This window comes from Sphaerodactylus townsendi, linkage group LG07 (assembly GCF_021028975.2).
Source record: "Sphaerodactylus townsendi isolate TG3544 linkage group LG07, MPM_Stown_v2.3, whole genome shotgun sequence".
In the NCBI taxonomy this organism is placed as follows: Eukaryota; Metazoa; Chordata; class Lepidosauria; order Squamata; family Sphaerodactylidae; genus Sphaerodactylus; species Sphaerodactylus townsendi.
This window is the reverse complement of record NC_059431.1, coordinates 37590753-37618583: the sequence shown is the minus strand read 5'-3', so window position 1 is coordinate 37618583 and position 27831 is coordinate 37590753. Positions and strand designations below refer to the sequence as shown.

The window sequence follows — 27831 nt, the reverse complement described above, 5'->3', positions numbered from 1 at the left end:
TTCAGAGACAAGTCACGAAAGATGTGTTTCTCTCCATGGCACAGATGTCAGCCACAGAAGGAGCTGAAACATTAGGAGCTGAAACCACCAAACCCTGGTCACGCAGCCCGGGAAACCCACAAGAGCCAATACTTAAAACATTGGACAGGACTGTGGGGAACAAAGCAAAGGAAACAAGTAAAGGAAGGTTCCATGTCACAGGTCTTGCTGAAGATTACTTTCTTTAAAAGCAAGCGATCTGCAGGGCTGTGTGCAGCACACAATCATCTCCCTCCTTTGTCAAGGGGGAATCATACAGCACCCACTGCAGGCAATCTGAAGCATGAGGGGAAGAATCACCTTGGGGATCATACTGCTTGACCATGAAAGTGATTTACAGCCTAAGCCAAATGGGGCGCTGAAGTAACTCCTGGAGGTGGCTCAGGACTGTGCCAGCAGATTTGGTCTTCCAGGGCATTTGCCATGGCAGAGGGAAAAATATGCTGGCGGATGGCCACTGTGGTCCTCTGAGACACCTGAAGCACTGTGTCAGTGCTCCTGCACTGCCACCATCCCTGCTGGCATAGCAGGGGCACTTGGGAGGCATGGCTGGGAGTGGAGCTGATGTGAATTGGCTTCAACCCTGGCTCCCACTTATGCCAGTCTGGGTGACATAAGGCTATGTAGGCCAATGGAGTGCTTTCCGGTGGCAGGGAGGTTTTCTTTTCTTTTCTTTTTTTTGCTTCCAAGTGCTGCCAGAAACTCCTCTGGAGGCTGCTTGGGTCTCTTGATTGGGTTGCCAGACTGCTATTTCAAAGTAGGATACCTTTTATATAGGAGATTAGTATTTTTTAGAATTTGCTTTGTGCCTTCTGTAACCTTTTCTTGCAAAAACTGATCTGGGTGAAAATTTCATGCAGCCCTACTTCTGGAGCCAGGAATGCCTAACTGTTTGTGTGTAGGAGTAGGAAAGATGGCTTGGAGGTATTCGCATGGAGAATCTGGAAGACAGGAAGAAAAGCCCAACTTCAACTCAAACCCTCACATCATTTCTGCAAATATAGATTTGAGATTATGAAAATTTGCTGAAATAATTTATAATTCATATTGCCGAAAGGCAGCTTCCATATTTGATAAAAAATCCCCCCCTTTATATATATATGTGTGTGGCTGATGTGTCCTACTTCTAATTGGTAGTCTTTGTATCCTCAGTTCAAGTCTTGATGACTTAGATGTAGAGGGTGTTGATGAAAGAAGTTCGAACAGACCCCATCATTGCTACCGTTTGATGCCCTTCAGCTCTTCTGGGGCCTTGGCTAATAAAAATGACGAATTCAATTCAGTGGAGCAAGGCATGGATCTAGATTTTAACAGGGCAGAATCCCTTCCTTTGTCCACCAATCTACAACCAAAGGTAATTATTATTACTATTTTCTCCCTACAAAAATATTAACTATCATTTTAAAAAAATCTTTATTTAAAATGTGTTTAAGATGGTATAAATTATGCAAAAATTACATATCACTCTTCATATTTCTGGTGTGCTCAAACCATTATTTGCTACATGGCTGCCACCTGGACTCCCTGTTGAACATAGTAAGTGTATTATTGTGAAATGAGTGCCATTTTGATGCAAAGAGGCTGGAAATTAATCCACCTGAGTTTTATATTTTAAAATTGTATATCCTCCTCAGCAGTGAAATTCCAATAATTGAGGCATGTGTAGAGGAATCCAAACAAAATGATCACTCTTAGGGCAATCAAAATTTTGGAACTACCTCCCTAGTTAGATTTGTTTGTCTTCCTCTATTGGTGTTTTTGTTGGGATTTTGCAAGTGTGTGTCACAACTCAGTTATAAAAGGGTTAGCTGTTTGTATGTAAATGAGTTGTTGAAGTCACTGTTTATGACTTGATTTATTGATTCGCTATTGGTCATCAAAGGAAAGGCTACTGCTCCAATGCATTCTAGCAGATATACTGCAGCTGAAACTGAAGTTCTGGAGAAGGTACACAGTGACCTTATTGGGCCTCTGGTGCCTTCTTATGGTGGTGCATGGTATACACTTACTTTTGTTGACAGTGCAAGCAGATATGCCTATGTGTATCGAATTAAATCCAAGGATGAAGTCCCACAGAAGTGTAAAAGTTATTTAGTTGCTGTCAAGAATAAATTTGGCAAGGCACCACAGATCCTCTTTATTGACAGTGGATCTGAATATTCAAGTTGTGACTTTCAGAGATATTTGGAGAGTGAAGGAACAGTAAATGCCAGATCTGAGAAATACACACCCTCCCACAATGGATTGGGAGAGAGATTCAATAGAACTACCCTTGAGACTGCACATTGTCTATTGCTACAAGCAGAGTTACCAGACCCCTGTTGGGGAGAAGCAGTAAACACTGCCACCTACTTATATAATCACATTTTGTGCAAAACCATGGGCAAAAGTCCATTTGAATTGTGGAGCAACAAATTACCAGGTCTGAAACATTTGAAGGTTTTTGGAGCAAAAGCTTGCATGTATGTTCCCAAAGACAAAAGAGGAAAGCTAGATCCAAGAGCAAAGCTTGGAACACTGGTTGGCTATAACCAACATTCAAAAGGGTATTGCATATTGAACCCTGAAACTTGTAATGAATGCTGTTTACGTGGATGAGAGCAATATCTTAAAAGTGACCAAGCAGATAGCATAGTGTGAGAACCCAGCCAAGAGGCTAAGGAAGTCACCTCAGAATTGGTCAGTGAGCCGTCTGCTGTACCCAGAGCCCAGCTGGAGGATACCCAATCAGAAGGGACAGCAGAACAGGTCAGGCCAAATGAAGGAGAAACCTCATCTACTGTGAGAAAGTCAGAGAGAGCTAACAAGGGAGTTATGCCCAAGAGATACAGCAACTATGTTTGTTATACAAATTTGCAAACTGAGACTGAGCCCACGAGCTAGATGAAGCACAGCAATATATGGGAGTACAAATGGAGAGAACCCAAGATGGAGGTTTTCTCCTCAACCAGAAGCCCCAGAACTGTGGACTTTATAGAGTCTGTGAATATGATGGATGCTTTAGGAGTGAGCAAATCAATGGAACCTGCATACCTGAATCTCCAAGATGGAGAGCCACTAACCAAGATGAAGTTTGAGAATCTTTGTGATAAATTGTGTTTGCATGTTTTGTGTATGACTCTAGCTGACCTTTTGTTATACAGTCCCAGCCGAACAGCAGTTGTAAAAATTCACACAGCCAAGTAGTGAAAACTTTTTTTTCTCCCTTTCAACTCAGCAACTGACTTCTAAGAGTCTCTGCACCAAAAAGCTGTTCTGGGCCAACATAACCTTTGTTGGGTATACCCAACAGTCTTTTGCTAATGCGTGAAGACTTTTTTTGTTTTGTTTGGCATACCCCCAGTATCAGTTATTGGCCCCTCCTCCCTGGTTCTGGTGTTGTATGTTTATGTGTTTTTATTGAATTGTTTTTATAATTTTGGATGTTTTTAATTGCTCAAGTGTCTTAATGTTTTCATGTTCACTGCCTTGGGGACTGCGATTGAACAGAAAGGTCGTATAAATGTGTTTAAAATAAATAATTATTGGTCTTCCAATATACTTATGCTTAATTTTGTAGAATATTTTAGAAACATTTTCAAGATTTATTTTTAAAAATCCCCAGTTGTTTTTGAAAACTAATTCTCTAAAATATTGAATATGTTTTAGGAACCATTACTGTCTGGAATTCGATCTCGCTCCTATTCTTATACCTCACCCAAAGTCAACTTAGGAAAATCACATGGTTCATGTGATTTTACAATATGCGATTCAAATGATGGTGAGCATTAGTTCGGTTTTCATTTGTTATTCTTTTACTTTTTATTCAGTGTGAATTTAGCCATCTGTCACCCCTGTTTTTGCATACAAGGACTCTACTTTCAGATAATTTGCATAATAGTATGCACAAGGGATGTATATAAGACCATAGTTATCTGCACAGGACATTAGGCTTGAGATTCCTTTAACTGGTATACCATAAAACATATGCAGTTGAGGAACATGCCTGCTAGCTCTGCTGCCAATTTCCAACTGTTGATTGGCATTTCTGCACATTTACAAATCGTGACTTTTGGAAGAGACAGTTACAAAACTGACCCTGCAAGTGCAGGAAACCAGTTGGGGGGGGGGAGGAGGAGGAGGAGGAGGAGGAGGAGGAGGAGGAGGGGTTTTACAAATAAAGAATAATAAATAGATGGGGCTTGGAAGTATGTTTCCAACTCTCCCTTCATGAAACCATTGTATGTGCATTATAATAAGCTAAGGTCTTACATTACACACACACACACACACACACACACACACACACACACACACACACACACACACTTACTCCTTGCTTTAGCACAGAACTAGTTATTGGCTTGAGTAATGAGTGGCTATTTTCCAGATTTTCAGTGTCTCTAAACATTAAAGAGAACCCAGTAAAGATTCATTCATTCATTCATTCATTCATTCATTCATTCATTCATTCATTCATTCATTCATTCATTTTGCATATACCCTGTTTTTCTACCTGGAGAGTAACCAAAGTGGCTTGCTTACATCATATATATCTCCTCCATAATAATGTTATGACAACCCTGTGTGGTAGGTCAGGCTAAGAATGTGTGACTGACCCAATGTCATCCAGCAGCTTTTTGCGGCAGAGTGAGGATTTGAATCTGGGTATCCCAGATCTTAGTCCAACATTCTAACCACTACACTACACTATCTCTCTAAATTAAAGTGCTCTTGATTCAGGATGCTAACTGTTGTAGAGGTACAAATCATTTATATAATAGGATCCTTTATGTACGCCAAGAGTACTTTCAATTGTGTACTTGGATAAGCTGTTCCAACAAGCCTGTTCCAATAAGCACTCATTAGTTTTCTCTCAGTTTCTTAGTGACCACCATTGACTGTATGAGGGTTATCTCAGGGAACAAATTGTCTGCCTGTTTCCAAAACCTTTTTCCAGTTGTGTGTAGTAGCAGTAAACTGAAGAAGCTGCTATTGGAGAATTATCTGTTCTCAGGGTTCACTCTGTTTTCATACTGTGGTCAGCAAACTAGAAGTTATTTTGCCTCACAATCTTGTGGTGCCATTTTTAGTGTAAGGTCTAATTGTTGCCTTCACAAAGAATCAAACCCTATAATAAACATGGCGTCACCTTGCAGTAAGGATTTTAGAGTTATAAAGTGTATCTGCTTGGAGGTGACCATAAAGCACATAGCCATATTAAACATGTTAAATGTGATGGAATTTTCTCACAAGTCTGCCTTCCAAGTGTGAGCAAAAGTTCTATCACATCTTAATTACAATCTGGGATTGCTGTCAAAGGCAAAATGAATTTGTGTTGTGAACTGTGTGAGGTGTGGAGGATGTCAGCCAGGAACCTGCACTTTAAATCTTTGGACCAAACCTAACAGGTTATAAGCATGGGATGTATTGAAAAAAGTATATGAAATTAAATATTTCTCTTTAATTCCTTCTCAAAATGGAAATCTATATACATTCTTTTTTTCAGTAAATACAAATTGAAGGTCTTTTTATATGTCAGTCAATCATTGGCTGTTTCTCCTGTCCCATTTATCAAAGTATGTACATAATACATAACAAAACCTGGGTAAGGGGTTTGTGTGTGTTGTTTGTGAGCATTGTGGTTTATCAGTCCTAAACACGTTTGTCAGTTATGCGTTATAAATATATACCTCACCTTTAGAATGTATCTACCTTGAGGCTTCCCTGGCACCTATTTTACTTTTGTTTTGTGTATGGTTAGTGATGGACTAGGATTTGCAAGGTGTAGGTCTGAATCTCCACTCTTGTCATGAAGGCCACACTCAGCCTGGCCTACTCACAGGGTTATGAGGATAAAATGGGGAAAGGAAGAATAATTTGTACTGCCCTGACCTTTCTAATAGAATCTGACAGTCTCATATTCTAGATAGATGGCTGTAGTATTCTGTTTTTGTACATTTGAATTCAGTGGATAGCAGATGTTGTGTAGTGACTGGAGGCTGATTTGGACCAGGGATCTCCAGATTCAGTTCTTTCCTTCCACGGAGGCTCACTGGGTAACCTTGGACCAGTCATTCTGTCTCAGCCTAACCTTCAACACAGGGTTTGTTGTGAGGGTCAGAGGAGAGGAGAACAACATGCGCCATCTTGAGTCCCTTGAAGGAATGACAGGATGAAAATACACGAATATAAAACAGTATTCTATAAATCCTAACCCTCCCACCAACAGGATGGCATTTCCTGTGCAATTTAACAGTAATGGAGAAATCACTCATATTCTCAATTTAAGTAATGATTAGAAGAGGAAGGTTTGGGAGTTTGTTTCAAAGTATAGTTATTATGAAGTTGTTGGCAACTTTGTATATTGCCATTATTTTCAAACTGCAACCAACATGCAGAAAGGTGGCAGTGCTGGGAAGCGGAAACAGCAATTTGCCTGATAAGCAAAAAAGACCTTGAATCTGACAGCTGTTTTGGGTAGGGAAGAGGTGTTTGTGGTCTTGTTGCTCCATCACAGGCTGGTTTTATTCACTTGGACTTACGAAGTGGGCTTCTAGTAGACTTTATCAGCCAAAATCTGGTTGTCAAGTGTTGCCATTATTGAGAGAAGGAGGAGCTTTTGTTGGTTTTCTTTTCTCACTTTAAAAATGTCAGGCATGTCAACTTGTAATAACTGAGCAAACTTCAGAATGTAAATCCTGTGAATATGGGAGTTTACACTGATTTACACTGATTATCTTTTGTTTTGTAGAACAATGTGCATACAGCTTGACTGAACAGTCAAGGGAAAAAAGGTACTTTAAAAAGATTATTATTGTTATTAAGCCACCAAGCAGTAGAAGTATTTACTTAACCGCAAGAGTTATAGCATCATAAACCCTGTGCTTGTCTCATGCTGCATTTTCTGGTAGGTTGTGAGGAAGTTCTATACTTCATTAATGTGATATTAAAATTCATAGACATTAGAAACTGCCAGTATTAAATGTTTGTTATATGCTTTCTGAAACACAAGGAAAAAGGGAGCCAATCCCCCCCCCCCAAAAAAAAATTACTTGCCAAATTGGCAAGGAAGCACGCAATGTGATCTTAAATTTCTGTTATATATTGAGTATTTTAGCCAGAAGAGTAGTATACAATAATGCATTCATAAATAACCATTAATTCTGTCATACAAAAATCGTACTTTGCATCAGATTCATTCATAAGTACCAGAACCTTTCATGAATGATTTCGTGTTAAAGCGTCTAACAAGCATTTAAGGAAAAACACAGTTAGCCGTCGGGGACAAGATATAAATGGCAGCTTATGTGTCCCTCGGTGTGTTGATATTTCTTAAATTGGACCGACACATCACATCCAGGCTCATCAAGCAAATTGTTCATTAGGATGTGCTACTTGGTGTTGTAAGTCAGGAAGGTCCAATGTAACACCCTAGTCTTGAGGAGATATCCATACCACAGGAAATTTTCACAGCAATTGCTGAAATGCTTTGAAATTATATAGTTCCAACTGTTACATTAGTGTAAACTTATGCAAAGTAACGCATAAGAACAGTAATATGCACTATGTTTCCACAAGAGCTCATTTAGCATCTTGTTGTTTTGGTGTCCGACCTCACTTCTTCACAAACACTTGCCGAAGTCTTCAGCCAAATTACAGCAATCTTCAATGATATGCAAAAAACCGCGATTCTTCTTCAAAGATATGCAAAACGCTATGCACTACGAGCGTTTTCGGTTCTTCGTCAGTGCTAAAGTGCTCACATGCAATAATTTAACTCAAGTGCATTTTTTGATCACTCTCTATAACAGGAAACCTTCATTAGATGTAACCCTTTTTCGGAGTTGTGCAATATGCACAACTAATGAAGGTTTCCTGTTATAGAGAGTGATAAAAAAATGCACTTGAGTTAAAGTACGCATTTTGTATGACAGAATTAATTGTTGTTTATGAATGCATTATTGTATTACTCTGGCTAAATACTAATATAACAGAAATTTAAGATCACATTGCGTGCTTCCTTGCCAATTTGGCAAGTAATTTTTTTGGGGGGATTGGCTCCCTTTTTCCTTGTGTTTCAGATTGTATCCTTTACTTGCCTTTCACTGGTATCTGGTATCTGCTGTTATATGCTTTCTCCTAGCACAATCACAAATACCGGTAGCAGTGATTCAGATTTTGTAAGAAGAACTTTTTATTCTATGGCCCCTTCTGCACATGTAGAACAATGCATTTTCAATTCACTTTCACAATTGAAAGTGGATTTTGCTATTCCGCCCAGTAAAATCCAGCTGCAAAGTGCATTGAAAGTGGATTGAAAGTACATTATTCTGCATGTGAAGAAGGGGCCTATATGAAAGAATGGTGCAAAGGAAGGATGTATAACATGATGAAAAATTTACTGTTGTGTTTTTAGAATTCAAGAAGAAGACTGGGATAAGTACATCATACCTACAAAATCTGAATCTGAAAAATACAAAGTCAGCCGTACTTTCAGTTTTCTGATGAACAGAATGGCCAGCACACGAAATAAATCCAAGGTGATTTGAGGCTTGATGTATGTAATATCACAAGGTGTCTAGCACCAATTTTACACATTTTGAGCAGCATTTTAAAAGAAAAGGACTTCTAAAAAATTTTTTAGAGTTGATGAAGTTCTGGAAATACACTTCCCCTTACTGGTAGCCAATGAGGGTTACCCAGAATTGCTGTACTGAGAGACAACCACAATCATTTTAGCTTTTGCTTAAACATTTCTGCTGAAATCCGGAGGTTCACTGTTCAACACTACTGAAAATGTGTGTGGAAAGTACATTATACTGATTGTGTCCTAGTTGTTTGATAGTAGATAACTAGGATGCTGGTAGATGTTCAGAAAAGAGTCTAGGACAAAACAGGGATTTCAAATGTGGCCTTATACCTGGAACTCTGCTTTATGAGAACATGTATAGAACTGATGATGTGTGGTTGCTTGCCTTAAGTACATTTAGCAGGAAATCTTTCCTATATGGCACGAGCTTTCCATCACTTCCCATGAATGAGGTGCCATACCGAGAGGGAGATAACTATACTTCTGCGTATATTTTGGCAGCTAATATAGTGTTTTATTTTTTTCCCTATTTTTGTTATAAAGGCAAAAAATAAAGATTCAAAAGAGAGAGAGAAACCTTTTAGGCACCAGTTTGTTTCTGGAACTTTTGCTGGGGTAATACCCTGTTTCGCATGTGAGAAGCCACTTTTGGGCAAAGAATCCTTGCAGTGTTCTTGTGAGTAGCTACATTTTATTATGTAAACTAGATTTAAAATATGAATTGCATCTGTGAAAACGTGAAAAAATCAGTATCCGGAAACAAATGTTCCTACTGTCAGAGAAGTGTACTAAGCTGTACATTTTGAAATTTTCTTTCAGACTGCAATGCAAGTGTGCATAAAAATTGTAAGGACTGTGCCCCTGCTTGTACCAAAGTAAGTCTATGCAATCTGGAAACATAATTGCTGTTATCACTTTATTGCTATTTACTATTCATGCTTTATTTCCATCCCCACCTTCCATCCCACTCCCCCATATAGTCACCTTTTTAATGTAATCTGTAATCCATAGCATGCTACTCTCTATCGTATCTAAAGTAAGGTGACCAGATTGTCACCTTTTAAAACCGGGACTGCCTTCTGGGGCGCTCTCCTGTTTCCCACCCTGTGACAAGGTGGGAAAAGGGGAGCGCCCCAGAAAAATCGGGACAGTTAAAAAAAAAACCTGCGGGACGCGGGACAGATTGGTTTAAGGCGGGACTGTCCTGCCAAAAGCGGGACATCTGGTCACCTTAATCTAAAGATTTTATTTTATACTGTTCACCATTATAGATTGTTGGCATTCCAGAGTTGTTTGCTTCTTTTACACTATTACAATACTGATAACTTAAATACTTTTTATGTGCAGTTGGTGTAAAAATAATGCTGAAGAATTCATTGCTTTTAATGGGCAAATTTCAGAGTGAACAAAATGGAGACTCAGAAGTTTGTGTTACTCAAGAGAACAGTGAATTCAAAATGTGATTTTTGAGTCAAAACAGAAACAATGGGAAACTTGATAGTATCTGTAGTTAAAAATAAATATATCAATAATGTTACCAAAAGAGTAATTCATGGGAGGTGCCACAGATGAAGTTGAGTCAACGTGGACATTGAAGTCCCCCAACACAATCAATTTGGGAAACCTCAATGCCCACTCCATTAAATCCATGGTGATAAAACTGTAAATGAATAAATACTTCATTTATAGTGTGCCTTTCTGGTGAAGGTGGTTGAATGGCTATCTCGGAAAGATTTGAAATAGCAAATTTAATTAGCAGTGAAATGCTTGGACTGTGGCTTCATTCTTTCTGTTTTATGTATGTGATGATCAAACTCAGTGACCACTGATAGGAAGAAAAATCCTGAAAAGATGTGTACAGTGCAGTCTTCCTGTCTTTAGTGAATAAGGAAAATCCAGTGAACCCACTTGGTATCAAAATCAAAAGGAAATAATGCCCCCTGGTGTACAGTTATAGCAAAATATCCCCAACAATTTTTGGCTTTTTGAATTTCCTGGTATAAATCTAAACTATTATTTCCCCAACTATTAATATCACCAACAATTTTTGGCTTTTTGAATTTTTCAGATTTCCTGGTACAAATCTAAACTATTACTCCCCACACCCGCCCTTAACACTAGATCTACAGATTCAAACTATAATCTATTGCAAGCATTAATATAATATTACTTCATAGGGTTTTTTTTTAAAAAAAAACCTGCCTTAATGGACACATCAGCATAAACTAGATATATTGTCGAAGGCTTTTGTCAGGAGAGAATGTTGCTAGAACACGGCCATGCAGCCCGGAAACCACACAGCACCCCCTAAACTAGATAGTATTGTATGTTTAGCTTTTATCATGTTAGAAATCATTTAGACAAAATACCATGTTCTGAATTTGATTCATGTTCACTAGAAGTACCTTCCAATTGATTCTCAATTGTAAAATTATCAAACATTCACTGGGTGCACAGAGAATAGCTGAAGTTGAGATCATGTATTTTTATTTTGTTTTTATTTTCTTTATGTTATTTAGAGCCTGAAAATATGATGTAGTGGTTAGAATGTTTGACTGGTATCTGATAGACTCCGGTTCAAATCCCCATTCTGCTATGGAGGTTTGCTCTGTGATCTATGGCCAGTCAGTCTCTTGTTTATCTGGCTTACTTTATGGGGCGTGGTTGTTATGAGGATAAAATGAAGATAATGATTTTGTAAGCTGCTTTGAGACCCTACTGGAGGAGGAGGAGAAGAAGAAGAAGAGTTGGATTTATATCCCCCTTTCTCTCCTGTAAGGAGACTCAAAGGGGCTTACAAACTCCTTTCTCTTCCCCCCCTCACAACAAACACCCTGTGAGGTGGGTGGGGCTGAAAGAGTTCAGAAAAACTGTGACTAGCCCAAGGTCACCCAGTTGATGTGTGTTGGAGTTCACAGGCTAATCTGAATTCCCTAGATAAGCCTCTGCAGCACAAGCGGCAGAGCGTGGAATCAAACCCGGTTCCTCCAGATTAGAGTGCACCTGCTTTTAACCACTATGCCACTGCTGTTCACTGAGAGAAAGTGAGGTGTGAATAATTAACTAAATAAATAACTTTTTTGTGTAGAAACTATATGGTATATGAATATCTTTTGGAAAATATATATTTTAGGTCCCTTTGGAGTGAGTGATGACTTCAGTTACATAAAAGTGTTCAATAATGTCTTGGTCAGCAGTTAATTGTGTACTTATTTTTTAAAAAACCACAAAAACATTCTTCTTTGCCAGAAATCCCAAGAGAGATGCCACCTTAAGAACAGAACACAAACTATTCAGACAAGTAAGCATTGTAGTGGGCATTCTGTGAGATGTGAAGCCATATCTTTATATTTTGTTTTGTTAAAAGATTTTTTTCTCGTTGTAGCTAAATTACACAATGGAGCATAACTGTGCTTCGACACAGTCTCCACATAAATACCCACTTCTATGTAATTACAATTTAATTATTCTATGTAATTATTTAAAATGTATATTCAAAGTTCAGGGTATTTTACAAAATCATTTAAGACAGACAATGCCAATGAACAGTGCAATTAATTCCAAGGTAATGAAACTGTGGGGAGCCTTTTGAGATGTTCAGATGCGTGCATGAGTTCTATAAAACTAAACTTGGTTGAAGTTAGCCAAAGTGAATTTCAGATGTGCATATATAAATTATGCACAACTAAAATACTTACTTGAAGTTGTTACTTTCCAGATTTGTCATTCAGAGATATTCCACAGCCGTCATTGTCCCCAGTTCACTTTTGCAGCTCCACACCTATTGGACTGTCCTTTGTAAAGAAAGATGCATTGCTGCAACAGCACTCTTTATCCAAAAGTGTTCCAAGTTCCAATCTTGAAAGGTAAATAGTTCTTTCTAAATGTGTCACATAAATACCGTACTGTCAGAACAAGTTACATGACCCTTGTGTGATTTTGCCTTCACTCTAGAAAATGTTCATCCCCTTTGGAGCCAGACATTGATCCTTGGAGATCCAGGTCACACTCTGAAGAACTCTTACAATCAATTGGGAGTGCATCATCAGTTGAATCTGTTTTGATGGAAGGTATGCTGTAAAAACTCTGGACAACACTGAGGCATAAAAATGACCATGAATGTATACATCCTTCATTCTCCACAACTGTTCCGCCTAGTCTTCCAAAGAGGGAAGGAGATCAAAAATTTGAACAATTAAACTGAAATTGCTGCAAATTGCTGAAATTCAGCCTTCTTGTGTGGGCATCATTTCAGTTAAAAACTTTGAACAAGAACATTTTGAACTGCCTTTCTGTGGTTCACTCCTGTACCCAACTTAGTATTCAAATATAAATCAGCAGTTCACCTTAGAGACAAACAGAATTTATTCCAACATAATACGGCTTTTGTGAGCCAGAGCTCACAAGTTCATAAGATCAATGAAAAGTACATCTGCTATTATTGTCTACTATGGCCGTTTCTGCATGGTCCAAATATCTCGTGTTGAGCAAGAGAAATATCCAGTTTGGCAAATAAGTTTGCACAGTTCCCAATCCTAAAGCGGGTTTGTTCCACAATATTTCCCTCATCCCAAGTTTTTCAAAAACATCTAAAATGTTGACCTTTTCCCAGAATCCTGCATTGAATCCACGGGAGCAAAACCGATTTATTTTTCCCACCCCCCACTGCCTGATCTCCCTGCCTTTCATCACGCTCTCCCTGTTCCAGCTCATTCTAACCAAGCACCGCTCACTAGCCAAGCAGCAGCAAGCCCAGTCCTGCAGCTCTCGGCTCATGTTCCCAATGGGATACTGGGAGGCGAGAAGTGGGGAAGTGCCTGCCTGGCAGGATGCTCTCATTCCTACAGCCCCAAACACCATTCAAATGTTATTTGGTATTTCAGGGGGTGGGGTGAGTGTCTCATGCTGTGGTTTCCTGCACACCTTTAAATGTGGAGGGACATAGTGGTCTGCCCAGTATTGGTCAAAAGTTTTTACTTTGAGTAGCACAACGTGCTAGCCATGTTGCTCACTGCACCAGCTCCTTTCCAAAGCTAGAGAAAAGGGGTGTGTGTCCTGCTTGGTTTTCCTGCGGTTGCTGTGGATCCATCAATCGGAAGCATTGCCTTTGGGAGGGAGGGAAAAGCCAATCAGAATGCAGCACACTGGGGATGTTCGAGCATGCATGCTGTGCGTATCAGGGAGAAGTGTCCATGGGTAACACCTGCTCCAAGCACTCCACCACCCCTGCACCCTCTGTCCTGCCTGGCCCCTCGCACCCCCGCACCCGACCCCTGCCGATGGAGGTGGGCCAGCCTAGCAGCTTCTGCCAATCTCCCCACCTCTATCGGAGGCTGACCTGGATAGGGGGCGCTGGGACATCTGGCCTGGATGGGGGGGGGGGCCTGCCACAAGTCCACCGAAGTGCCCCTCGACTATTGGAGGTAGTCCCTTCCTTCATGTGCTTCTTTGCTAGATTTAAAGAATTTTTCACTTTCCCACAGATGATGTTGATGCCTCTTTGTGGAATGACCTCAGCACTGACACACTGGACTATGAGGGAGAGTCGTGGAGTCTTGTGGTAGACGCATGGTTTTGTAGCAAGCAAGAAAAGGAGGTCATTAAAAGACAAGATGTAATTTTTGGTCAGTATGCCAAAGATTCTTATGAGGGTCCATATAACTGGACAAAAATGATTATGTGCTGGAATTGCTTGTAGGCCAAAATGAAATTGCATGTTATTTTATAATCTGGCATAAGGCTTTTATTACTTGTCAAATATAATAACCTGGCATTCACTAAAAAAGAAAAATAAGCAATAAGCTTTGAGTTGAAATGTAAAAAGTGTTTAAATTTCAGCAGTTGATCAAATTTAGATGTATGTAAATATGGCACGCTAGGTGTAACGATTATAATATGCCCTAGGGGTGGACATGACATTGCATGATGTGTGGATCTCACATCCAGGTAAAAACTGGGAATGACATCATTGTGTACGCTGATGTCACATTTGGGTTTTCACTGGGACGGGATATCAACATGCCATGTTATGTTATTTATGGCTCCTACTATTTTTCCGTTGGCCTGGATGCAAGGGCAGATGGGAGGTCCCTGTTGGCAGGAGAAGGTTTACCTGAAGTGGGCAAATGGCATCCCGGTTGCTCCGACTTCCCATATCATGTTGTTCCTACTTCCCATATCAGGAACCGGAATGCTGGACTCGTTGACATCTTGGCCTGATCTTATATCCATGTCACATAGTGCAGTCCATTGAAGTAGATTTCCATTTGCAGATCTGCTGCTAAGTACAAGGACCTTCTTTTCCAATGTCTGACTGCTAATGAGGGGTGCACTGTATTATTGGGTGCTTCAGGAGAATACGAGTCCAGCAATGTTTGTATAGATTCCTGCTTTGCTTGTGGTTCTTTGATGGATGTCAAATAATATATTTGTCAATAATATATTTGTCTGGTGAAAATTGTCTTTTGGTTGTACTGTCAAGAATGTACATTTTGATTTGAAATGCCTCTTTTATACGTTCTGTTTCTATTCCATTGGCTGTCAGATGTTATGTTTATGGGTTTCTCTTAGCCTTCAAAGTAGCAATTGAAGATAACACACATTTTGCCCATGTTCTATTTTCCACTTTTTTTTTACTCTTAGAAAAAAATATTCCTGGGGTGGGAAGCTTCAGTGAAGATGGGGGAGGGGTAAAATTATCCTTCTTTTTGGAAGATGGAAATTTCAGTCTCTTCCTCTCTGCATCCAACCTCCCTGGCCTGCACAGTCCCATAAGCCCAGGAATAATTTGACGCCAGGGGTCAAATAGGATAACCAGTGGAAGATCATGGTAATATTCAGCATACTGTTGGCGCTTTTTATTATAAAGCTGACTGTAAGAAGAGTTCAGAGATGATTCTCCTGTCTCAATTTGGACACGTTCTTATGCTAAGTCTTGAACACCCTTGTCAGGAGACCCATCTCATAAAGAAGCTCCAAATTTGGTTCCTCCAGGGGTGACTTGACCTGCATGAAAAAACTTCTACAGGTTGATTTTTCTTGTGTTCTAAATTACAGCAGTCACACTAGGATGTAGCTCTGGAAGGCATGCCACAATGTAATGTTAAGGGTCTAGTTTGGGATAATCATTGTATACTTTTCTTCCTCCCTTGCAGAGCTGATGCAAACAGAAGTACATCACATCCATACCCTGTTCATTATGTCTAAGATATTCCGAAAGGGAATGAAAGAAGAACTGCAACTGGACCACAGCACGGTGGACAAAATATTCCCCTGTTTAGATGAGCTCCTGGAACTTCACCAGCAATTCTTCTGTAGTATGAAGGAGAGACGGCAGGAGTCAAGTCAAGGCGGAAGTGACAGAAACTTTGTAATCAGCAGAATCGGAGATCTACTTGTGCAGCAGGTAAAACTCTGAAAAGATGATATTTTTCATACCTCAGAGGGTTGTTGTGTAGATAAAATGAAAAAAAGAAAGAACCTTGAGCTCCTTGGAGAAAGGGCAGGATAAAACGTACAAAATACATAAATAAAAGGCATCTGAATGTCAAGCGTGGTAAAAGGCCGAGATTTAATCTTCAACTCTGCACATCACCAAATCTTTCCATTCAAGGCATCATTAACCACTGTGTCCTACTGTGAGTGTACCAAAGGATTTCTGCAGAAGGAAAGGGTTATTTTTCAGTGATTTCTTTTTCCCTCTGCAGAGCTCTGACTTCCTTTATGCTGTTCATCAGCCCCCCCCCTTTTTTCCTAGGAGCAGCATTTTAGGGTGTATTTAGGGCATTTTGTACAAAAGAGATGGACTTCCCTTGAACCAAAAGGGAGCCAGGCTACTGGCAATTAATATCAACAAGGTGGCAGAACAGCTTTTTAGCTAATCCCAGGTCAAAAGCCAGCAGGAGATGTGGAGCCTCCAGATCAGGACAAGTCAGTCCAAAGGGATGATTGTGTAAATACTCAGGGTAATATTAATAGGAGCATTATAGAACTTGGAAATGAAAGTAGGATGGCAAAGGAGGACCATGGGTGGTGACTAAAAGCCAGTGTGATGTTGTGGTTAAGAGCAGGTGTACTCTAATCTGGAGAACCAGGTTTGTTTCCGCACTCCTCCACATGAGCAGTAGAGTCTTATCTGGTAAACTGGATTTATTTTCCCACTCCTACATATGAAGCCTGCAAGGTGGCCTTTGGCTAGTCACAGTTCTCTGAGAACTCTATCAGCCCCCCCCCCCCCCATGGCCTTACAAGGTATATGTTATGGGGAGAGAAAAGGAAAGGAGTTTGTAAGCCACCTTGGGTCTCCTTACAAGAGAGAACGGCAGGGTATAAATCCAAATTATTATTCTTCTAAGGGGAAACCAGGAATTTACAATCCAGTCAGCTTAATGTACCAGGCAAATCAGTCCAAACTGTAATCAGAGATCGAATATTGTGGAATTGTTTATGTCATTTATAGTCCATCTCTCTCACTTGGACTCAAGGGAGATTATGCAGTGTTAGGCACATAGATGAGCAAAGCCTGCCAAGGGAAAATCAACATGGCTTTTGCAGAGGGAAGTCCTGCCTCACCAACCTTTGGAAAAGTAAACAACCATGTAGACAGAGGTGTTCTGGTAGATACATTTGGGCTTCCGAGTAGGCTTTTCTGCAGGTACTCCACCAAACACTCCTTAGTAAACTTTGCAGTCATTGGATAGGGGTTTTCTTGTGGATTAAAAATTGGTTAAATGACAGGAATAAATAGGCAGTCCTCAAAATGTGGGAGGGGGGAGTCAGCAGTGGGATTCCGCATGGATCACTATTGGGATTAGTACTTCTTAATTTGCTCAACAATGCTCTGGAACTAGGAGTGAGTAGTGCTGTGGTCACGTTTCACTTAACACAAAGTTATTCAGCATCGAGAAAGCCAATGCTGACTGGGAGGAGCTTGAGGAGGATCTGCACAAATTGTAGATAGTCAAATGAAAGCATCAGTCCTGTGTGCTGCAGGTCACAAAAACCAACAAAACCATAGAAAAGCTAAACAAGACATAAACAAATGCATGCAAATTAAGCAGATCACTTTTTAGTGTTCTATTGCTCTTGTATTAAAGGTTATTGGATGAAATTATGTATTTTGTTACTCATTGAATTTATACCATAATTAAATATTGCAACAACCGTGTAGTTGTATGGCTATGTTGCAAGTAAAATTATACGGGTGTTGCAATATTTAATTATGGTATAAATTCAGTGAGTAATAAGATACATAATTTTGCTCAATAATCTTTAATACAAGAGTAATACAACACCAAAATGTTCAATTTAATTTGCACAAATTTGCTTATACGTGTTTAGCCCCTATATGGTTTTGTTATTGTTTTTGAGCCTTGTCATCCATTTTGCCTATCTGTTGTTTAGCAGCTGTGAAAAAGGCAAACTCTATGTTAGAAATTATTAGGAAAGGGATTGTAAATAAAGAGGCCTGTACAGATCTACGGTGTGGCATAATTTGGAATACTGTGTCCAGTTCTGGCCATCATATCTCAAAAAGAACATCACAGAGGTTGATAAAGCCCAGAAGAGGGCAATCAAGATGATTAGGCATTTGGAGAACCTTCCCTATGAGGAAATGCTGAAGAGTCTGGGATTTTTCAGTTTAGAAAAGAGATAATTGGGGATATGATAGAGGTTTGTAAAATTATACACAGAATAGAAAGAGTTGAAAAAACTTTTTCTGCTTCCCCAAAAATACTAAAACGTGAGGGCATCCAGTGAAGCTGATGGGCTATAGATTCAGGACAGGCAAAAGAAAATACTTCTTTACCAGAGAGTGAATAAAATGTGGAATTTGCTGCCAGAGGATGTAGTGATAGCCACAAGTATAGACAGCCTTAAAATGGCTACTAGTCATGGTCACTAAAGGGAACCTCCGTGTTTAAACCTCTGAATCCCAGTGCCAGGAGCCAACATGAGAGGAAGGCCTCTGCCTTTGTTGTTTACCCTCCACAGGAACTAGTTGGCAGGGCCAGAGAGAGGGGGAACGACGCCCAGGGCAAGCGTGCGCCCCTGCCACGGCCCCGCAGTGGCGTGCACCTGGTGCATCACACACACCCCTCCCCTGCTCCCTTGGCACTACGCCACTGCTGGTTGGCCACTCTGTGAGACAGGATGCTAGACTAAATGGACCACTGGTCTGATCCTGCAGGGCTCTTCTCATGTTCTTATTATGTGCTACAAGGGAAGGTGGGGGGAGTCAGTGTATACTGAAAGAAATCCCTTCTGTCTGTGGAAATCTGGTGAATCCAAGCCAGGTTGTAAAGATGCTGAATCTCTCAGTTTAACATGAATTTTTAAAACAGGAGCAATTTTATATGGGTTATGAATACCATTTTAATACAGTTTCAATGCAGGATGTCTTTATTTTCAGTAAAATTTCAACTGACAGCAAAAATTAGTCTGTCAAACTGTTTGGAAAGTGTTTGATATTCCAGTGAAGTTAGTTTCTGTGTTTGATCAGTTTTCAGAAGAAAATGCAACCAAAATGAAGAAGATATATGGGGAATTTTGTAGCCACCAGAAAGAGGCGGTCAGCCTTTTCAAAGAGCTGCAGCAAAACAAAAAGTTCCAGAATTTCATCAAAGTAAGTTTTTGATAGCAAATGTGGGGCTCCTATAACAATGAAAACAGGAATAAATGCATCCCGGCGGGAAGTTATTGTTGTTTTTAAAACAGTTGTGAATTTTAAAGAATCCATTTTTAATTAAGGAAATGCTCTGGACATAAACATTTCAGGCACAAAATGTTTCGGATGCTTAGTTGAATTCTGTTCCAAAATTGGGCTCATGGCTTTCAGTAAAGCTATTCCAAGGGAAAATTTGGAATTTATCCCTTGCAAATTCCAAGGGATAACAATGTCCTGTTTCCTGCTTTGTTTGGATCTTTGTTTTAACCTCTCAACGTTATTATAACTCATATGGGAATAATTCTTAACAAGATCCTGCCTCCTGACCTGTTGAACAAAACAGAAACTTAAAACAAACACCAACACAAATCAGCATGGCAGAGCCACAATGGGAACAGGAGTCACTGGACTTTTGTTCAAATAACTGTGGCCTTTGTGCACCATTAATGTATTACCTTTAATTGCAAATATTCAGAGGTACTTCATTGCCTTAAAGACATTACCTAATAATTCAAGGTGATTAACTGCAATCCAAAGGATGGGGAGGGAGGCTGAAGCCACACTGGACGCAGCACAAGGGTTGTGCCAATGCCAGTGTCACCAGTTCCACACAAAGTAGCAAAGATGCCAGAGCAGAGGACCTTATGTTGGCAGCAGGATGCAATGGCACCAGAACCCAAAGGTTTCCCCACCACGCTGTCACTTCTGCACAGCAGGAGGCTGCACTAGCATGGAGAGGGGCATTCCCAGGGGCGTAGCTGACTTAAACACCCAAAGGAGTTTTGGACTGGGAACATTCTCCCTTCTGCGGCACAGACTTATGCCACTAGAAGGTAGCGTAAGTCATATCCCTCCTCTATGGGCTTTCCCAGAAGAGAAAGGAGTTTGTCCTTCTCCCCCTGTGCCCATGCCACTGATAGCCTCTTTGGAAGCAGTGCTGCATCGTTGTCCCCAGCTGCTGCTCTACCGCCTCCCCCCAACCCCCGGCGCTTTGGATTGAGCTGTAAAATATATAGTTGACTTCTTGCCTCCTCCAGCTAATGATTTTTCTTTTAGATAGTAAACAACAGATTAATAGTAGGTGAACCAAACTGGAGAAAATAATAGACCAATTCTTCTACCAATAGAAGAGAAAAATGAAACACAACTTGTACATCAGATGTACCACACAAGAACTACATTAAAAAATCCATCTATTTTTACAGCTACGGAGCAGTAATCTCTTGGCTCGGCGTCGTGGAATTCCAGAGTGCATTCTACTCGTCACTCAGAGAATTACTAAGTACCCAGTGTTAGTGGAAAGAATATTACAATATTCTAAAGGTTTGTTGTGATTTTTATTCATGTTTCATGAGAAATCCTAAAGATTTATTCCACTGCATAACTATTCAGATGACAAAGTTGTCTGTCTTTTTAATATTGTGAACTGGATGATATCTGATGATTGTAGGTATGGACATTTTTGAAACATTACCAGGAAAATGTTGGAGGGTGTAAAGGAGTTAGGATCAAAAGTTGGTAAAAATTCTGCTTGACCTTTCCTACAGCAACTTGACACAAAAAATCCTAGTCCTGCAGCAGAATTTTCTTTCTAGAGTGAGGTTAGTGAGTTAACTAGTTAGCATCCTCAACCCAGTATAAATGTATTCTTATTTGACATTCTGAGCTTGAAATTATTTTTCCTGTTGTCATGAGTAGATGCTATGTCAGTGAACACAGAACACAATAGCAGGAAAAAATGGGTTTGTTTTCGCATTCTCTTCAAGGGACGGCAGGATGATGACCAAAATAATATCAGTAGTTAGGGATTATATTTTATTTTGGGTATCCTATTGGCAGTGCCTAAGTTTCTCCTAGTCCCTCCCTTTTGGCATGTTGCTTTCTCCTGACTCCTGTTTCTTTTTTCTTCAGTAAATACCTGTTTCCTTTCCACTTCTGTGGAAATAATAGTGTGAGAGGTGGTGCCCAGAGAAAGAGTAAGAGAGAGTGGGTTGTTGTTGTTTTTTGTCTCACTGAGGATTATTCAGTTCTGCTACCAGGTGAAACCAAGAGAGCAAGAAGTTTGGAATCCTTCTTGAACAAATCTTGGAAGGGAGAACAGCCAAGGTGTTTCCCGCCAAGAAATTAAAACTTTGGCAGTGGCAGTTAGGTTTTTCACCCCTGGAACCTGAATAAGTGGTGAGAGGTTGTTAAAAGAGTCCCAAAATGAACAGGCGGTGTTTTGCCCAGAACAACAAATTTTTAAATTTTATATTCCCTCAGGGTAGTTGTGCTACTTTGTAGAAGAAGTAGGACCCAATGTGCTGTGGTTTTTAGTAACCAAAAATTACTGTACAAAATAGCTTTGGGGTAATTGTTGGGAAATTGTGTAAAGAGGGAAAGGAGAAATGGTCCTAGATCCCAGGAGCTAAATATGTATACCTAGAGCCCAAGCAAAATTTCTCTGGACTCACTACAAACTTGTAGCTTGCCTTCCTCCACACAATATCATGAAAGAAAAATGTCCGTTTGATTTCTGCAAGAACAAACACTATTATGGCAACGGGCTTGCAGTTTGATCCCACAGAAATCTGCTGCATTGGCAACAGTCTTTGCATACATGGAAGAGCTAAGCTGACTCCTGACTGTCTGCTTGCGCTAAACAATTCTTATCCCTAATATCCTTATCGCATACAAAAGGTTTAGTGCTGAGTAATTTGGATAAAGTTTCAGAAATAAACACAATCATCACCAGTTTTGCATTCCATTGCACAATATATGGGTTACTTCAGTTATACTAAGGTGATGTGTGTTGCTGCAGACGTGCTGTTGTTTGCACAGGTGGAACTTCACTAAGCACATTTCTCCTTTTGCTCACACATTGCTAGATTTCATCCATTGCTTGGGTCCTGCTCTAGGGCAGCATCCATTTCAAAGCACAAAACTATTAAAACGGTATTTTTAATAATGCATACTGTTTACTCAATAATAAATACTGTTTACTCAATGTATACTGTTTACTCAATAGATACATGATGTCCAGAGGTAACCTGATATTATGCCCCGTGTCTTGGGCTGTGAAAATCTACTCAAAGGCTGCAACTCCTTTTATGTACTTTTATGTTTGGTTTTCTGCAGAAGGAACGGAAGAACACCAAGACTTATGTAAAGCCCTTGGTCTAATCAAGGACATGATTGCAGCAGTCGATTTGCAAGTCAATGAATATGAGAAAAAGCAAAAATTGTTAGAAATTCTCAGTAAAGTTGAAAACAAAACATATACCAAGTTGAAAACTGGCCATGTTTTCAGAAAGCAAGATTTGATCAAGAAAGAGAAGACACTTCTGCATGAAGGTTTAGTTTATTGGAAAACGGCTACAGGACGTTTCAAAGGTGCTTGCCTTTTAATTACAACAAGTGTGATTATAACCTTTTTAACTATGTGCATTTTGAAAAGTGGTCTGCAGAAAAATGAATTTTGTATTCAGAAAATGTAGAGTAGTTAAAAGTTATATGCCATTAAAGGTTGAAATGAAATGAAATGAGTAGTTAAAAGAGTAAGTGGGGGACTCGCAGGGACTTGCCTAAGACATCTCATTCCCCTTTCTCACAACTTCCTCCTTCCCTTTCCTGAAAGCCCCCATGGCCATTACTCATGGAATGATTACCTTGGGGCTGAGAGCTGGCCCCTGGGGCTGAAGTGTAGTCTCCTTGAATTTCTCTGTTTACACATGAGGAGGATGCCCAGTACCTGCCTCGTAGCTACTTTCTAGTCTCAACCTGCCTTTCCTTTTGCTGCTTCGTTTATCTCTACCCATCACTGGTTCTCTTAACTCTGCTAATATTCTGCCCCCCTTCCCCTGCAGACACACACATACACACACGCTGTTTCTCGCGGCGGCTGCTGCTGCTGCTGCTGCAAGAGAGGCTTGTTTTAAATAAGAGGCTTGTTTCAATAAAGTTTTTAAAAGCCCTCCCGATCATCAGGGAGGGCAGAAGCAGAGCAGGGAAGGTAAGCTGGAGCCAGGAAGAGACTGGCTTATATAGAAATAAGCATTTAGATAAGCAGGAAGGAGCTGGCAACATGGAATGGGGACGAGGGGGCAGGTGTGGAGGGCAGTGTGAAGGACAGGGAAGGGTGGAGCTATGAGGCTGGCCATGGGTAGAGGGAAGAGGTCCAGGGCAAATCTGTGCTCACTGGCACATCTGTCTGCTCAGCTGGCAAACAAAATTAAATTTGTGCTAGAAGTGCTCTCGCTTGCTGCAGAGAGGATAGAAAGTTACACTGGGGCTTGAGGAAATAGGTCCATACAAGAAATCTTGCTGTGATAAACATTTGCTCCCATCACATAGCAGACACGTTGTATGTAACTGGCCCATGTCTTCTCCGCTTTTCCTGTTTCCTACTTTTCTTCCCACCCACCCTCCAGCTTATCTTTATCTGTTCTCTGCCTTCAGCCTTTCCTCCTTCCCTCTCTCCTGGCACCCTCTCTCTGGGAAAAATCTAGCTGAATTGCATGGTGCCACTTGCCAGGCTAGGCCAGTTGTACAGGGCTGGCTGAGATGGTTCCAGTTGCACGATGAGAAATCTACAAGGACTTGTGCTGATTCCTCACGTTCCCCTATAGCCCCCTTCCTATTTTTTTCTTTCCTTGCTTCTGCTTGCCTCTATATTCTGTCTTCTTTCTCTGCTTTTCCTCGTTTGCTCCCCAGTGGCAGCTTTTCCCTGGGAAAGCTATGGCCAATTGGTGCAGTGCAGGGGGCACATCACTGTCCCCTGTATTCCATTCCCTACTATTGCCTCTTTCCCTCCTCCTAGCAATCCCCACATCATAAGCGTCCTCTGGTTTCTCCCTCACACCCACCCACAATCTGCCTTCCCATCTTCAGTTACACTTATTATTTATTTACTTCATTTATACTCTGCTTCCGTCTCCAGTGGGACCCCAAAGAGCTTGCATCATTCTCCTGTCTTCCATTTTATTCTCAAAAAAATCCTGTGGCGTAAGTTAAGCTGAGGGCATTTGGCTGGCCCAAAGCCATGAAGTGACCTTCCATGGTAGGGTGGAGATTCACACCTGGGATTCCCATGCCTTAATTTAAAACTGTTAAATTAAGTTGCACCACATTGGGTATGATGTGGTGGCTGCTGTTAGTAGTAGCACGCAGCTAGGCTTGGGTGAGTCATGCAAATCATGTGGTTGCTGGCAGATCTGGCCTCAGTGAGTTTTCACTCAAAGGCCAAAGCAGCCCTGGAAAGGACCCCTCCCCCCCCATACATTTCACTGATATAAACCAAGACTTGAAAGCTGCAACTTCTTTACATTAACCCCTCATGGAAGACTCATCAATTGCCCCTTTCCAGAGAAGTAATGAGTCAGAACAATAATTGGTCTAATTGCAATGTAACCTGACATCACTTTTATGGTCTGATTGTGGTATAATTCTCAAATCACTTTTAGGCTTTAGGTTTGTACTGAATATGACATTCACCTTATAATTAAATGTTCTTTCTGATGATGCAGTTAATATGTTGCGTTTTCTTGATAAGTGAAAACTTAACAGAGTCTGACTGTCTCACCTTCAGTCGAGTACTAGGGTTGTAGTTGCTTCCTAAGATTATTGAACATTTATAAAATTGTTTTTGGAATTGTATTTTAGAGTTTATGAGCTCATCTTGGTAGCTTGTAAGCATCTTTGTCTAAGTTTGCATTTATTTTTTTGACTTAAGGTAAAAGAAGCAAACAACTTATCAATTTTCTTTCTTTTAAAAGATATTTTAGCTCTGCTTCTAAATGATGTGATGTTGTTTTTACAAGAAAAAGATCAGAAATATATCTTTGCAGCTGTTGTAAGTATAATCATTGTCATTTGTCTTTGTGTGCTAGGATGTATTTGTGTGCTTGGATTATCTTAATTATATATTGTAATTTTCCATATCCAGACTTTTTCACTTGGTCATTACATCTACTTCTTTGTTAACGGCTGTAATTATGACTATGGCCGAACCTTTTTATTAGGATGGAAATCACCTTTATTTTACTGAATATAAAATGTAAAATAAGTTCACTAAATTGGAAAGTTTAGTTTCTGAAAACAGTCTTTTGTACAATGGCTAGTGATTTCATCTTTAAGACAAGTAAACATTAAGTAGTGGGATGCTGTGTAGTTTCCGGGCTGTCTGGTCGTGTTCTAGCAGCATTCTCTCCTGACGTTTCACCTGCATCTGTGGCTGGTATCTTCAGATTCCTGAAGATGCCAGCCACAGATGCAGGCGAAATGTCAGGAGAGAATGCTACTAGAACACGACCATACAGCCCAGAAACCACACAGCACCCCAGTGATTCCAGCCGTGAAAGCCTTCGACAATACATTAAACATTAAGTAGTTATAAGTCCCATTAATCTCAGTGAAGGAAGCTGCATAGAAATCACTGGCTCCTAAAATGATATGTTATGTCAATTTCTCCCAGACTGTAGTTAAAGACTTTAGAGGTTTGGAATTTGTTTTTAGCAGGTTAGGAAACATTTAAAGTGTAGCCAGGGACTTTATGATGATTTCATCCTGATAAAACATTTTATTCATGCAAGTGCATGATAGATGTTAATTTACTACTGTTTTACAGACAAGACCTAATTCCATGATGCAGTTATGCTTCTGAGGTTTTCCTGACAAGATTCTATATGTTTTGATTTGCTTTTGTGTGTTTAGGACCAGAAGCCTGCTGTTATTGCCCTACAGAAACTAATTGTCAGAGAAGTAGCCAATGAAGAGAGAGGGATGTTCCTGATTAGTGCATCGTCCCCAGGGCCTGAGATGTATGAAATTCATACCAGTTCCAAAGAGGAACGCAGTCACTGGATGAGGCAGATTCAAGAAGCTGTGGAGAAGTACAGGCTACCATTCTCTATTATGCATTGCTTTTGATCTTCATTCTTTTTTTTTATCTGAGAAAGAATCATAACTCAAGTAGTAAACCAAGCGTGTGATGGTTCGTTGTTTATAAATCTTGTTGTGAAACCAGTAATTAAGACAAAGAAATAGTATTAGACTTCTCCCCAGAATTTCCCCGAGCTTGGTCTTACAGGTTTTGATTATGGAATGAAATAACATTGTTTAGTATGTTGTTATCCGGTCCTTTCTCCAAGAATCTCAGGGCAGCATGTATTGGTTTCTCTTCCTCCATTAGCTGTTGAGAGAGTGGTTGGCAGTCCAAAGTCATTTAGGGAGCTTCATGGCACAGAGGAGATTGGTACTCTCGCAGAGGGACAAAAATGTTGGTGGGTGGCCATTGTGGCCCTCTGGGACACCTGAACCAAAGTGCATTATCTGCATATAATAATACTGATATCAGAATGTTAGCCAGTATTGCAGAATAGAGTTTCAGGTTCTTCAAATAGGATGACACATCATTTACATAAAATTAAACAATAATGCAGCTAGCAGGCATCCTCACTAAATGTCCTTCTGTGAAGTGAAAGAATTGGACAAATGGCTTTCCAAACAACAGTGAACGTAAACTTAAGGGGAATCATATAACTTCTTGATTAACTATAACAATCTTCAGTCGATTGATGATTTCCCTAATTTGTTCTACAAACAGTCCCTTGGGGTTGAATCAAAGGCCACCTGGAGATCCATAAAAGACATATATAAATTGCTTCTTGGAGTTGATGCATTTTCCTGGCTAAGTGATATAAAACTAAGCAGTGATCAATTGTAGATCTTCCAGTAACAAAGCCAGCTTGTTCAGGACCCAGAATCTTTTCAGAAATTCCACAGTCTAATAATCTCTGTAGTAAGAAAGAGGCATAGAATTTTCCTAATGAGGACATGAGTCTAATTGGACCGTAATTAGATGGATTTATTCCATCATCTTTTTATAGATAGGCACTATAACCACTTGTCTCCACACAATTGGGATTATACCACTTTCATTTATCACTGAAAAAATTGGAGCCAGAATAGACCTCTATGCTATGCTGGTACAATTCAATAGGAATCATTTCTGGGCCAAGAGCCACTCAGTTTTCATTTTGCCTAGATCTTCTCAGGCGAGATCTTAGGCCAAGGGGAAATTGCACAGGGCTTCCTTCCAAATTATTAAGGACTACAAGTAAGAAAATAAAGTTTGGAAAAATGGAGTTCCCATTCACTGTCAGGAGTACAAAAAGAAGTTGTTATTTTAGTACTAAACAGCCAAAATTCTTTGGGGTCCTTGAGGCAATGATAAAAAATCTATCATTCTAGTGCTCCCTTATGATTTTTAGTCCTAGCCATGACCCTGTAAGTGAAATAAAGTCCTCTAAGTGAAGTAAAATGACAAGGTCCTGTAGGTCCTGAACTCCCTATATTGATACTAAATAAGTTTTTCAAATCCCTGCAGTGCAACCCTACAGTTCAGCCACAACATCAAGCTGGCTCTCAATAGTAACATAAAATTTTTGGAATAGTATTAGTTAATCAGAAAAATATAGCCATGACTTAACACTGCTTTTAAGTGAATGAACCATTAAAACACGTCAGGGTATTTCCGTGGATGGAAGGAGTTCTATCTATGTAGTGCAACTTTCTC

The 27831-nt window shown here is 40.1% G+C and overlaps 1 protein-coding gene across 4 annotated transcripts in view; it reads left to right on the top strand.

The window, feature by feature from the left end:
* The window catches only part of ARHGEF28 (Rho guanine nucleotide exchange factor 28), a 161231-nt gene that overhangs the window by 94348 nt on the left and 39052 nt on the right, over nucleotides 1–27831 (top strand). For all 4 annotated transcript variants that reach the window (XM_048504299.1, XM_048504298.1, XM_048504297.1 and 1 more), the window contains 16 exons: nucleotides 1192–1393; nucleotides 3688–3799; nucleotides 6773–6815; nucleotides 8438–8561; nucleotides 9155–9287; nucleotides 9431–9486; nucleotides 11861–11912; nucleotides 12330–12477; nucleotides 12566–12681; nucleotides 14095–14235; nucleotides 15766–16016; nucleotides 19113–19235; nucleotides 20483–20600; nucleotides 22395–22649; nucleotides 25031–25107; nucleotides 25968–26146. In XM_048504299.1, coding sequence (XP_048360256.1) covers nucleotides 1192–1393; nucleotides 3688–3799; nucleotides 6773–6815; nucleotides 8438–8561; nucleotides 9155–9287; nucleotides 9431–9486; nucleotides 11861–11912; nucleotides 12330–12477; nucleotides 12566–12681; nucleotides 14095–14235; nucleotides 15766–16016; nucleotides 19113–19235; nucleotides 20483–20600; nucleotides 22395–22649; nucleotides 25031–25107; nucleotides 25968–26146 — 2130 coding nt within the window. The remainder of the gene's footprint in view (nucleotides 1–1191; nucleotides 1394–3687; nucleotides 3800–6772; nucleotides 6816–8437; nucleotides 8562–9154; nucleotides 9288–9430; nucleotides 9487–11860; nucleotides 11913–12329; nucleotides 12478–12565; nucleotides 12682–14094; nucleotides 14236–15765; nucleotides 16017–19112; nucleotides 19236–20482; nucleotides 20601–22394; nucleotides 22650–25030; nucleotides 25108–25967; nucleotides 26147–27831) is intronic.